The 14,485-nt window shown below is 42.7% G+C and overlaps 2 protein-coding genes across 2 annotated transcripts in view; both read left to right on the forward strand.

Annotated features, from left to right (window-relative positions):
* Nucleotides 1–4,005, forward strand: part of C2CD5 (C2 calcium dependent domain containing 5) — a 151,900-nt gene extending 147,895 nt beyond the window's left edge. The window contains 1 exon segment of the mRNA XM_040345428.1: nt 127–4,005. Within this exon segment, the coding sequence (XP_040201362.1) occupies nt 127–267 (141 nt within the window). The 3' untranslated portion in view covers nt 268–4,005.
* Nucleotides 4,006–12,210: 8,205 nt separating this feature from the next.
* LOC120930501 (E3 ubiquitin-protein ligase TRIM7-like) lies at nt 12,211–13,812 on the forward strand. The gene is made up of 2 exons (XM_040341678.1): nt 12,211–13,108; nt 13,241–13,812. Exons 1-2 carry the CDS (start codon nt 12,211–12,213, stop codon nt 13,810–13,812), a joined length of 1,470 nt encoding a protein of 489 aa, XP_040197612.1.
* Nucleotides 13,813–14,485: the final 673 nt, after the last annotated feature.

Raw genomic sequence — 14,485 nt, forward strand, 5'->3', positions numbered from 1 at the left:
GTTGATTGGAGACCTAAATGGGCAAAGTAACAGAGTCTCTTTGGGTGAACACTATTGGGAACTGTTCCAGCCAATGTTTTAAATTGCTTACACAATAATCTAAAGTTCCATTCTCCTCTCTTCTAGGCACAGTGCCTTATGAATGTCAGTGGTGATGCTGTTATCTTTACGAGAGAATTAGAGCCAGATGGCGCCCCACCTGCTTCACAGCAGTCTATGACAACTTCTACAAACCAAACAGCAGTGGCCGGCAGAGAAGGGACATGATGGTCAATAAAAGAGGAGACGAATCTTGCCAGAAGGGTGCACAATATTGCCAAATTATCATCCAATCAGATTGTGATCTGCTTTCTGTGTTGTTTGTTACAATCTGGACATTCAATTAGGTGCATCAACATCTGTAGAATGCAGCAATATAATAGCAATAATGTTCTGCATGCGCTCAGAATTCATTGTAAAACTTTCACTGAACTGAAATACCTAATCTAACCTTCCTGTGATCCCAGCTATGCAGACATAGGAAGGCCGGCACCCAGATTGAGCTTCATTGTGGGGGAAAAAGAATCTGAAATATGATTGGATAATTTTGTGTCCAGTAACTAAATTAATTCCATGGCTGTTGTCGTGAGTCCAGCAAATCTGCTGTGACCCTTAGTGTGCTGCATTTCGGTGTGTCAGGTACAATGGGGGTCATTCACCATCAAATCATGTATGGAAAAGCTGTGATGAATCTCTACGAATTGCAAGTTTTGGCAAAAAATGAAAGTGAAGTGAAACCACCTTAATCCAAACGACAAATATACAGGAGGCAAAAGAAACTGGGGTAACCACTATCACCAAATATATTTAAAGCCTAATTTAAATCTCTGAACTTATTTTTATCATCTTGTGCACCACATGTTATGATCTATGACTGATTTTGCTTGGAAATGCTTTTAAGCCCCTTCTTGCTTGTACATTGAAGGGTGCCGGGAATTTAGAGACTGACAAGTTATACTGTGGCTTACAGGACGATTGGACACTAGCAAGCAAAAAATTGTGCACCAACCCAGAATAACCTCTTATCTACCTAGCATGCCTCAGTGTTTTTGCTGGTGTTGTAGGTTTTGAATATCCTATTGATTCCTTGTGCCCTTTTTCTGTTCATGTTGGCAGGTTCCCTTATCTGGTAGGGGGTTTAGACTCATCTGGTTTCATATTCAGGCATTGCAGATGGCCCCTATTTCTGTTGGGACTATAAGGGGTTGTCGCTCTGCTCATTCCTCGAATGGAATTTGGACCTCATAAGCAGTATCTTAATTCCTGTGTGAATGTCGGTGGACAAAAAAGAAAATTGGATTGTTGTACTCTTCATAAAATCCTTTTCATGCAGCCCAATGAGGGACACAGGTCATGTTCATTCTCTCAATACTGCTTGCCATAAAATAAGGGATGCTTACAGCTTTTTGTGTGCCAGTGTACTATCCTCCTGTAGGCATACAGAATAACCGCATAATGGCTGAATTCCTGTGTCCCTTAAATTACTCCAAGAAAAGGATTTACTTTTTATTTTAGAAAAATGCTGCCTCTTGCTCTCCCCCTGCTATTTGCTGGCAAAGTTGAGTAATATCTACACTCCGCCCCCATAAGTGTCCTCACACAAACTTGTATTGCATAGGAGTGTGTCTGACCAGGTTTGTTACTGATTGCGGACTACTGAAGGCACTGAATCAAACTCTGGTGGCTACTGGACATCAAAGTCATGTTTAGACTTTTGGCACAACTGCTGCAAAGTAAAGGTCAGACTAGGAAAATTGAGGTTTTAGTACAATGTCTTTCTGACTTTATTTTATATCCCTGTGCCATCATCGCTTCAGTCCCAGACATCTTGCAAGTCCAGGGCACCAAGAGGAAGCTTCGATGTCCTGCCAATAATTCCTGAAATTCCTGAAACGACATGCCCCATGATTCTTTTGGACTTGTGTAGTCCCTGGGCAGCTGTAGGTGGTCCTGTGGGCAGTAAAAGGGGAGTAATGTGATCACCAACTCTTAAACTTCTTAAATGTGTTATAGGCTCGAGAGGTAGGTGTTACTAGGCTGGATTCCCTGGTAGTTGCAATACATTTACTCCTACACAGCTTCAGCATAGGTAATGTCTAACATCACCTTTGTAGTAAAGGACTGCAGATGGAAGCCTAAATGACTTTCCCTCTAGACAGGAAAAACATTTCTGAGCAGGAATCTGCAACGTGTATGCGGTTTTCTGCATGTAAACAAAACTGACATGAAATCAACATTGGTGTGAATAGGGCACATAAATGTCACACATGTCAACGTGCAAAAAAACTGATGTCTGCATGCATGAAAACGGAAGTAAACTGATGTCTGCACAAGGGCAACCTGTGCAGTTTTCCCATTGGTTCCCATCAGTTCCTATGCACATATGGTGTGAATGAGCTCTTAATGTTTGTAAATTAAGGCTGGTCTCAAAAAGGAGTGCCTCCCAGTTGGAGTTAATTTTTGCCTAAGGCTGGCCATACATGGAGCAAATTTTAATACGATTCTAAACTTCACTCTGAGGGTGGCAGCCGGCACCCTTCTACCTGATATTATTCAAATGAAAAAGCGAAGGAGCTCGACAGAAATTATCGCTGAAAATCGCTTGCATTCAGTCAGATGTGGGAACACTTCAGGTATTTTGAACGTTGGTGGCACAGGTTTTTAGAGTAAAATGGCTGCAGTGGGAGATTTGCCTACCTGCGTTGTTTAGCATAGGTTGAGGAATCTGTTTATTTTTATAAATTTTTTTGTTTAGAGAATTTTTTTTTGTGTGTATGGCCAACTTTCAGGTCACATATCACTAAAGAGCTCTTAAAGTGAACTCTATCTGAAATGGAAAGCCACACAACAGACTGCAGCTCATTTGTAAACAATATTTGCTACAAACCAGAACCTATTTTCTTAAATTGCAAATCCTGAAGTCGGTGTCCTGAAGCACTTTTGTATGTTTAAAAAAAAAATGGAATTAGGAATTTTATGTCTTCAAACTTTAGCAATTTTGACACCCAGAAGCCTCAATGTACAGCCATAGATGCATAGCTTTTTATGACAACCCATTTTAACTAGGAATAAATAGGAGTAACATGGCTGATTACATGGAGTTCTAGTAATATTTAGGTTAGGAATTCAGCCAAGCACGATTTACTTCCAAACAAACCACATAAAATAAGCTTGACACAATTTCAGAAAAGCAAAACTCAAAACAAAAATTTGTGAAAAACAGAGCATCACTGGTTGTAACAGCTACATGAGAAAAAAAAATTCTGCTTCTAGAAACCAGTGGGAGTTTTCCTTTACACTTTTATGTGTCCATCAGTTATGGTCATGTGATGGCGGAGGTGGGCCTTATATGCAGCACCTCTTCCACTAAATTTCAGTGTTCTTATGCAGGATAGCCATAAAGGTACATTAGAAGAACAACTTACGAGTAATTTGTTATGTCGCTGGGCTACCATTGCACCAATTTTATAGAAACCCAACAGAGATCACAGTTCTGAGTATGAAGGAAGCAACATCAGACAGATGACACCTTGTATAAAGATTCGGCTTTTCACAATACAGACAGCTGTTATACAGTATAATAATCCTAATCCATGACACATCTCTGATGGTGCTTGTCAATGAGATTCATTACCGAAACAAGATTATTTTCACAAAGCCAAAAGCAGGGGGCAGCATCAGTGGGGCTCTGCAGCCCTGCATGAAACGTGTGGCTGTGAAGGGTAGTAAGTCATGTGAGATTTGTTTAAAGATTTAAAAACCTATATTTTTGATACTTTATTTTTAGTATTTTATGTTCTGGACATTGTCATTGCACAGAAGACACAAGGAGGAGACATTGACAGCTACAAGGGGCACACTGATTGGAAACGGAAACTATAAACTTGAATGTAAATATTTATATGTGGCAGGTTGTAACATTTCTTGAGTGTATAGAGAGAAATAAACTGTTTTTAATGAGGATAATATGCTGATTTTTTCTGTTTTGCATTCTGTAGACATTTTTTCAGGCTGAACATGTTTATCTGTTAAAAGAAACCAATAATCACCCCATCCCTGCTGTGCTATATTAGGAAAAGCGGTGTTCAGGTGTTGTAGATTGAACCCCATTGACTTACACATTAACAAACAACTCCAAATAAGTCTCTTCCCATACTGCAGACGCTTGATTTTTAGATGCATGGTGTGGAAATAACATATCACACCAAATAAGAATCATTAAAGCAGAAAAATACAGTACTGTGCACAGGTGTGAAGAAATGCTGTAAAGTAAGAATGCTTTCAAAAATATATATTGTATTGTTTATATTTATCAATTTACAAAATGCAAAGTGAACGTACAGAAGAAAAATCTAAGATCAATATTTGGTGTGACTACTTTATGGCTTCAAACCAGCATAAATTCTAACACTTACACAATGTCAGGGATTTTGTAGGATTATAGGGGTATGAATAACCAATTATACCAAGCAGGCGATTAATGATCATCAATTTCGTATGTAGGTTGAAACACAGTCGTTATAATGCATGTTAAAGGAGATGTAAAGTTTCATGGTTGCAGCAGCCCCCCAGAATTCCCCTTTTTCTTACCTGAACCTGATCCTTCCAGCGGTGAGAATGAGCCCAGCAGCTCCAGCCGCTGTCTTGGTCCTCATTGGGCAGATTGATTGCTGCCGCTACTTTCAATCAATTCCAGTGACACAGGGGTGGGGTCGAGTCTTACTGCCTTGTGTCAATGGATGCAGCTGCAGGACACGAGTGCCCCATGGAAAAGTCTCACTGTGGGGGCACCCAATGAAGAGGAGGAGCCAGGAGCACTGCCAGGGGACCCTAGAAAAGGAGTATCGGGGGCCGCTCTGTGCAAAACCCTTGCACAGAGCAGGTAACTATGACATGTTTGTTATTTAAAAGAAAAAAATGAACCTTTACAGTCACTTTAAGGCTATGGGGCCCTGTATTGTGTATTAGTGCAAAGAAAGTTGTACAGGGACGAATTGGATTTTCCCCCACAATGTACTGCAAGGTGACAACGTTTTCAAAACTGAAATCTGGGGACATTGCACTGACCTAATAGCGACAAGCTGAATATTTAGTCTGGTCAAATTGTGCAGATGACACAAAGTAGTTGTGAACGCACTATGTTTAGGCACTGAACAATAAATCAATCAATGCAAACATACCTTAACCACGTAACGACCGCCGCATGTACATATACGTCCACAGAATGGCACGTACAGGCGGCGGTCGGAAATCGTGTGGGAGAAATCCGGGATGAGGGCGCAGCTATTCGTTTCTAGCCGCCCCCTCGCGATCGCTCCCCGGAGCTGAAGAACTGGGAGAGCCGTATGTAAACACGGCTTCCCCGTGCTTTACTGTGGCGGCTGCATCGATCGTGTGATCCCTTTTATAGGGAGACGCAATCGATGTCAGACCTACAGCCACACCCCCCTACAGTTGTAAACACACACTAGGTGAAACATAACTCTTCAGCGCCCCCTGTGGTTAACTCCCAAACTGCAACTGTCATTTTCACAATAAACAATGCAATTTAAATGCATTTTTTGCTGTGAAAATGACAATGGTCCCAAAAATTGTCCGAAGTGTCCGCCATAATGTCGCAGTCATGAAAAAAATCGCTGAGCGCCGCCATTAGTAGTAAAAAAATAAAAATAAACTAATAAAAATGCAATAAAACTATCCCCTATTTTGTAAACGCTATAAATTTTGCGCAAACCAATCGATAAACGCTTATTGCGATTTTTTTTACCAAAAATAGGTAGAAGAATACATATCGGCCTAAACTGAGGGAAAAAAAATGTTATATATGTTTTTGGGGGATATTTATTATAGCAAAAAGTAAAAAATATTGAATTTTTTTTTTCAAAATTGTTGCTCTATTTTTGTTTATAGCGCAAAAACTAAAAAACGCAGAGGTGATCAAATACCACCAAAAGAAAACTCTATTTGTGGGGAAAAAAGGACATCAATTTTGTTTGGGAGCCACGTCGCACGACCGCGCAATTGTCTGTTAAAGCGACGCAGTGCCGAATCGCAAAACCTGGCCGGGGCCATTAGCTGCATTTTGGTCCGGGGCTTAAGTGGTTAACCACTTACAGCGCAGTAGATTTGCCTGCGTAATGACTAGGTCATTGTTTGTGATACAGCACTGTGTCACTTTAACTGACAATTGTGCGGTCGTGCAACGCTGTACCCAAACAAAATTGATGGCCTTTTTTTTACCACAAATAGAGCTTTCTTTTGGTGGTATTTGATAACCTCTGCGGTTTTTATTTCTTGTGCTATAAAACAACAAAAGAGCGACAATTGTGAAAAAAATAAAGGTAAAGGGTTAATTACAGTGTTTAGCCAAGCAAAATGCGTGGACCACAAAAGAGCGAGGAACAGTCAGTGGCAAGCATGATCCCCCATATGATTACAAGTAGAAATGGGGATACACAACAAAGGGTTATTATATATGTATATCCAGGGTTTATTGGGGTAGCGACTTCATTTCCCCATAATACAAAGTGTAACGATGGAATTGTCCAAGGAAAAAGCATCAGCTCTATATATTCCTGATCATGTGCAGCCTCAATCTCTCATGCGGTATCCCGACGTCTTCCTAATATAATTAGGGCAGATCCACCATCTCCAGTGGAGGTCTAGCAGCCAGTCAGTGAGGAGCAGAGCTGACCATACAGAGGTAAATGAGGCCCTAGGGCAAGGTTACTTGTGGGATCTGCTTAGGCGCAGTTCATGAACTGTATTTGGGGCTTTACAAATAATAAAATCAAATCAAATAATCTTGTGTATTACTGCTGTGATCATAAAGTGAAGAATCTGGTATCAAAACGAATTATAAAATGTTCTTCATGTCTCCACCACCAATTATCCATTGGCTGTTCACCTCAAAAATATGACCCCTGCATTTACCAGTAAGGTCAAAGAACACTTTCCCCATCAAGGGTAAATGTCCTGCCATTCGCAACTTCTTATCTCTTATAGACACATCCAGCTGTCAGCACGAGGGACCGTGTACATATACAGTTGTGCTCACAAGTTTACATACCCTGGCAGAATTTATGATTTCTTGAACATTTTTCTCTCAATGATAAAACAAAAATGTTTCTTTCACTCGTGGTTAGTGTTTGGCTGAAGCCATTTATTATCAATCGACTGTGTTTACTCTTTTTAAATCATAATAGCAACAGACACTACCCAAATGACCCTGATCAAAAGTTTACATACCCCAGTTCTTAATACCGTGTATTGCCCCCTTTAACATCAATGACAGCTTGAAGTCTTTTGTGGATGAGGCTCTTTATCTTCTCAGATGGTAAAGCTGCCCATTCCTCTTTGCAAAAAGCCTCCAGTTCCTGTAAATTCTTGGACTGTCTTGCATGAACTGCACATTTGAGATGTCCCCAGAGTGGCTCAATGATATTGAGGTCAGGAGACTGAGATGGCCACTCTAGAAACTTCACTTTATTCTGCTGTAGCCAATGACCGGTCGACTTAGCCTTGTGATTTCGATCATTGTCATGTTGGAATGTCCAAGTATGTCCCATGCGCAGCTTCCTGGCTGATGAATGCAAATGTTCCTTCAGTATTTTTTTTATAACATACTGCATTCATCTTGCCATTAGGGATGAGCCGAACACCCCCCTGTTCGGTTCACACCAGAACCTGTGAACAGACCAAAAGTTTGTGTGAACTTTAGAACCATGTTAAAGTCTATGGGATTCGAACGTTTGAAATCGAAAGTGCTAATTTTAAAGGCTAATATGCAAGTTATTGTCATAAAAAGTGTTTGGGGACCCGGGTCCTGCCCCAGGAGACATGTATGAATGCAAAAAAAAAGTTTTTTTCGGGAGCAGTGATTTTAATAATGCTTAAAGTGAAATATTCCTTTGAATTTCATACCGGGGGGGTGTATATTATGCCTGTAAAGTAGCGCATGTTTTCCGTGCTTAAAATTGTCCCTGGACAAGGAAAAAAAGTAATTTCAAACCACTCGCGGCTATAATGAATTGTCGGCTCCAGGCAATACAGAGAAAAGTCAGTGATAAAAAAATAAAATAAATGCGTGGGGGTCCCCCTAAATTCGATTACCAGGCCCTTCAGGTCTGGTATGAATCTTAATGGGAACCCTGCGTCAAATAAAAATAAATGACATGGGGTTCCCCCCAAATATCGGGTCTGGTATGGATTTTAAGGGGGAACTCCACCCCAAATTTAAAAAAAAATGGCGTGGAGTTCCCCCCCCAAAATACATACCAGACCCTTTATCCGAGCACACAACCTGGCAGGCCGCAGGAAAAGGAGTTCAGGAGGGGGGGCGCTCTCTCGTCCCCCCCTTTTTTAGTGCGGCCTGCCAGGTTGCGTGCTCAGATAAAGGGTCTGGTATGGATTTTTGGGGGGAATTCCACACCATTTTTTTTTTAATTAGGGGTACTCACTGTGTTCCATTCAGGAGATAATCTGTCGGCATCCTCCAAGGGGAACGTGTCATCCGTCTCTAAAGTGCCCCCAGAAGTTTCCCCCACAGCGGGTGTACTGTTCCTTAGCCGTGCGGTGTGGACAGGCGCCATCTTGGCTGTGGCAGTCAGCAAGGCCTTTGGTATAGTTGGTCCTTTTAGACATGAGTCGCCGTGGAGAGTCCGATAAGGATCCGGATGCCTCCCGGGTACTGGTACCGAAGGATTAGGTACAGCTGCGGTCCATATTCGTTGAGGAGAAAGAGTATTGCACGGATAACTGGTGGAGCTGGAGACACACACGTCCTTCTACATATGCTGCTAAGCCACGCCCACCAAGATAGAGTCCAGTTTCTACTTCATGATTAGCATTTGAAAACTGCTGATTGGAATTCTTAATTTCTTGGATATCTTTTTAGATCCCCTTCCTATTTTATACAGTGCATCTAACTTGTCCCGCAGATCCTTTGACAATTCTTTTGCTTTCCCCATGGCTCAGAATCCAGAGACGTGAGTGCAGCACTGGATGAAAGATGCAATGGTCTGTCAGGAGTCCAGAAACTCATTGACCTTTTATATACACACACTAATTACAAGCAAACCGATCACAGGTGAGGATGGTTACATTTTAAGAGCCATTCAAACCCCTTTGTGTCAACTTGTGTGCATATTATCAGGCCAAAATCACCAGGGTATGTAAACTTTTGATCAGGGTCATTTGGGTAGTTTCTGTTGTGATTATGATTTAAAGAGTAAACAAAGTTGATTAATAATAAATGGCTTTAGCCAAACACTTAGAGTCGGTTCACACTAGGGCGACACGACTTCCAGCGCGACATTCAGAGGCGACTCCGACGCGACTTGAACATGAACCACAGGGCGATCTGGGGCAATTTACAACACAACTTGAAGTTGTCTCCAGGACAGGAGACTTTCCAGTGGCCAATAAAACAACAATCAGCTCTGGGAGAGGGAGGCGGCAGGAGTGGTTTGCCTGAGAAATGTATGTTATCTTCCTGGAAAGTCGCTTCAGTTAAGACAGTGATCCGACTTCTGAGGCGACTTCCATTGAAATCAATGGGTACAAATTGCCTACAAGTCGGATTGAAGTAGTACAGGAACCTCTTCTGAAGTCGGATGCTCCCATACACTTCCATTGTTTTTCTCTACAGCACGACTTGAGGCGACATGAAGTCGGATCGCAAGTCGCCCCAGTGTGAACCGGCTCTGACCATGAGTGAAAGAAACGTTTTTGTGTTATTATTCATATTCTCTGAAAAATGGCCAAGAAATCATAAATTCTGCCAGGATATGTAAACTTATGAGCACAACTATATGAGGCAAGAGATGCCTATCTGTGATAAGAGGAGATAAGAGGTTGCGAATGCCAGGAGATTTTATCCTTGATGGGGAAAGTGTTCTCTGACCTTACTGGTAATGCAGGGGGTCATATTTTTGAGATTAGTGGCCAATGTGTTATTGGAAACATGAACACTTAAAGGACAAGTTCACCTTTGGGAACGTGTTACATGTTCCCCCCATTTTTAGGGTGGAATATGTAACATGTTACCAATGCTGCAGCCGCTGCCCGATCCCGTCTCCCCCTGTGACAGCAGTATGGGGAGAAGCTCCACCCACACGCCCACGTCATTTATTCACACAGCTCTGTGTGTGAATGAACTACAAGCCCTGACACCCTTTGCGGCTGTTGGCTTGTAGTTCTCAATAAACTACCACGGTGCTGTGGAGCACCCTGGTAGTTCATTGATTCTTCCTGCAGGTTTATCTGCCTGTACCTTCACACAGATACACTGACAGGTATGTAGGAGACCTGCATGGCACCAGCAATAACAAAACCTGCAAGACAATAGCATAATGCGTTAGTATGCATTGCATACTAGCACATTATGAAATACATACCTTAGAACGAAGCTCCCGCATGTATTATCCATGTATTATACAATTTTTTTGTACAATTTTCCTTTTAAACTTACCAAAACCATATAATATGACATCAAATCTAAACCCTTTCAGTTTGTGTGTAGTCAGGCAGGCCCTTGAACTACATAGTTGAAGGTAAATCCAAAGGAAATAAATTGTATAATGTATGGCCAGCTGCTTTACATTGAGGTTAGCATGACAGCATGGATAGGGAACATCTGAGATCAGGCAGCTGTGATCAGTGTGAGGTTGTAGGCATCACTGAGCAAACCGAAACTAAGGATGACAGGGTGCCTGCCAGCTCAAGGTATGGATAGTAGCAGCGTCATTCTCAGCCACACACAAGGATGCCAGCCTCCTCCCCTTTCCTTCCCTTTTGGCTTTTTTAAACCCATCACTTCCCTTTACCATCCATGCATTTGAAAAAGAGGGTGAAGTCCCTGGAAATGAATCCTGCATACCCCCCTCTCCCGACATTCACCAGGCATTTTGACAGCTGTCATTCTCGTGTGTCACTGAGAACGCTTCTGCTATTATCCATACCTTAAGCTGGTTGGTGCCTTGTCGCCCTTGGTTTCTGTTTGCTCAGTGAGGCCTACAGCCTCACGCTGATCACAGCTGCTTGGTCTCAGGTGTTCCCTATTCATGCTGTTTCATGCTAACCTCAATGTAAGTGTGCTGCTTATTTTAATAAAGTGATTTTTTATTTGATGCTGACCTCAGCTCCCTGCTGTTCATTTTCTTCTGCATTGAAGTGAACCTACCCAGATCTTCTTCAGGAGTATCCAGTCTCGGTCCCTTTCCCTGCTCAGCCATCTATCTATCGATTACTCTCTCATCCAGCCATCCAATTGCCCTCATCCCTTCCCCTACCCTGTGGATGGTCTACAGATATAGAGGAAGGTTCCAAAGAACTAAGTGAATCTGCACTTATAGCGCCGTATGTACTGTGTACTTGTACACCTTTGGGATTCGTTATAAATCTGGTCACCCTATAACAATGCAGCACAGCAACTCTAAATAGTAAACACTAAAAATTCAGTTTGAAGCGCCGTACAATTTCTTGTGGTAAGAAATATTGTATGGTACATTGTGAACTTTCAAGGTTGAAAAGTTAAAGTGGTTGTAAACCCACTTTTTTTACTTTTGCCTACAGGTAAGCCTATAATAAGGCTTACCTGTAGGTATAAAGAATATCTCCTAAACCTGTACAGTTTAGGAGATATTCCCCTCGCAATGCGCCGCTGATTGCAGCGGCGCATGTGCAGGGGGGATCCTCGGCTGAAGGGCCGGCCCCGCCGACCCATGCCGGATTGAAATCGTGACGTCATCGCCGCTCCAGCCAATCACAGCGCTGGAGCGGCGATACCCGGAAGACACGCTCGGCTCGGCGTGGACCAGGTAAGTTCCCTACCTCGTTCCGAGGTATTTCATAATGAGCTAATATGCGGTGCATACTAGCTCATTATGGATTTTGCCTTGCAGGGTTAAAAAAAAAAAATGTATATGCGGGTTTACAACCGCTTTAATAAAATATGATAAAAGAAAAGGAGAAAATAGAATAAGAAGATGTTACACAGCTGACTAGTGTGTTTTCCTGTGTGATAGCCCATATTCTGTGTCTGTGTCTATCTGTGTCCCTCTGCATGAATCCCAATGCGTTACGAGTCACTCTGTAAAGGAAATAGGACACACCCAGTTACATTCTTTCTACTTTGCTGGAAAGTTTCACTTTCCTTTTCTGCTGTCAGCAATGGCGTCTGCAGATCTAAGAGCAGAGCTGGAATGTTCTATCTGTCTGAACATTTATACAGATCCTGTAATACTGAGATGTGGACATAACTTCTGCCAGGTCTGTATCGATCGTGTGCTGAACACCAAGAAGGGGAATGGAGATTATTCTTGTCCTGAATGCAGAGAGAAGTTCCAGGATCGGCCTGCACTGCAGAGAAACATGAAACTGCGAAACATAGTGGAGAATTTCCTGTCTACTCAGCCAGATCCTGAGGAGTCGACTGAGGTCTTCTGTACTTACTGTATTCACGCTGCAGTACCTGCTGTGAAATCCTGTCTGCATTGTGAAGCTTCTCTGTGTAATAACCACCTAAGAGTCCACAGCAAGTCACCAGAACACATCTTATCTGACCCCACCACTTCCCTGCAGAACAGGAAATGCCCTATTCACAAAGAAGTCTTTAAATATTACTGCACCGAGGACTTTTCCTGTGTCTGTGTATCCTGCTGTCTAATTGGAGAACACAAAGGACATAGTAAGGTGTCACTGGACGAAGCCTCTAATGCTGAAAAGAATAAGCTAAGAAATGCTATACCAATGCTGCTGACAAAAAGAGACGAGACAGAGAAAAGAATTAAAAGTCTGCTGAAATGCCGGAGAGACGTCGAGAAAAAAGCAGCTGTGGACACTGAGAAGTTCACTGCCCTATTCAGAGAGCTCAGGAGACAGCTGGAAGACCTGGAGAAGAGAGTCCTGACTGTGATATCTAAGAAGGCAGAGCGGGTCTCGTGCTCTGTTAATGATTTGATCCAACAGCTGGAAATAAAGAAGGATGAGTTGTCCAAGAAGATGTGTCACATTGAGGAGCTGTGTAACACGACGGATCCACTGACCGTCCTACAGGAATCAGACACAGGTGACTTGTGTGATACTGAGGATGGAGATAATGAGGACAGAGAGAGACACGATAAACTCCTCCATGATGGGGAGGATCAGCGTGTGGCTGAGATCTCACACGCATTATACACATTATCTGATATAATCACAGCGGTAAATCAAGGGATCTATATAAAGGAACCTGCAGAAATCTTCCTGGATGCAGACACAGCTCATAGCAGGCTACAAATATCAGATGACAGAAAAACTGCATCTGGGTCACCAAAGCAGAATATCCCAGAAACCCCAGCAAGATTCAGGGATCATGCTCAGGTGATGAGTAGCAGGAGTTTCTCCACAGGGCAACATTACTGGGAGGTAGATGTTGGTAGATCATATGGCTGGAGAGTTGGGATGTGTTACCCCAGTATAGACAGGAGAGAACAGAAGTCAAAGATTGGATACAATAAGAAGTCTTGGGGTCTGGAGAGGGATAATGATCAATATTCAGTGATACATGACAGTAATAAAATCGGTTTACCAGACAATATCTCTAGTAAAAGAGTCAGGATATATTTGGATTATGAGGCTGGGCAGATCTCCTTTTATAGTCTGAGTCATCCGATCCTACACCTCTACACCTTCGCTGCTGCCTTCACTGAGCCTCTTCATGCTGTGTTAGGTATGTGGGACCGGGGATTTTGCATTGTAAATCCACGTTCAGGAAGAATTCGAGTGATGTGATGTGACAAATAAATCATCTTCCTTAAAGCGGTGGTTCACCCTAATAAAACATTTTTTTTTTTTATAGCATTAAATTAGGCATAGTAGCGCGAGCTACAGTATGCCTGTATTGATTTTTTTAGCCCCGTATTCACTGTGCAATCGTATAGATAGGAACGCCCATTCCCCGCGGGGAGTCGGAATCTTATCAAGAGGGAGGATGATTGACGGCCGGCTATGGCACGTCACGCTTCTCCGGAAATAGCCGAAATAGGACTTGGCGCTTCACGGCGCCTGCGCATAGTCTGTGCACAGGCGCCGTATAGCACCGTGAAGAGCCGAGACCTGTTCCGGCTATCTTCGGGGAGCGTGACGTGCCATAGCCGGCCATCAATCATCCTCCCTCTTGATAGGAACGCCCATTCCCCGCGGGGAGTCGGAATCTTCTATACAGGATTGCACAGTGAGTACCGGGCTAAAAAAATCAATACAGGCATACTGTAGCTCGCGCTACTATGCCTAATTTAATGCTAAAATGTTGTTAGTGTGGGTGAACCACCGCTTTAAGAAGAGTGGCTTTGGAAGGGGGTATTAGTAAAATACTCAACCAGGATTGCATTCAGCGTCCTGCAGGGTTTTCTATTGACTCCTTCTCACCCAGCCTATTGTAATATTACGTTTTCCCAGAAACAAG

Source organism: Rana temporaria, chromosome 3 (assembly GCF_905171775.1).
Source record: "Rana temporaria chromosome 3, aRanTem1.1, whole genome shotgun sequence".
Classification (NCBI taxonomy): Eukaryota; Metazoa; Chordata; class Amphibia; order Anura; family Ranidae; genus Rana; species Rana temporaria.

What these genes read in the sequence shown, in the direction of transcription:
- LOC120930501 (XM_040341678.1), top strand. Translation starts at nt 12,211, where the DNA reads ATGGCGTCTGCAGATCTAAGAGCAGAGCTGGAATGTTCTATCTGTCTG. An exon ending in CCTACAGGAATCAGACACAG is followed by an intron (nt 13,109 to 13,240) that starts GTGACTTGTGTG and finishes ATATAATCACAG; the next exon opens with CGGTAAATCAAGGGATCTAT.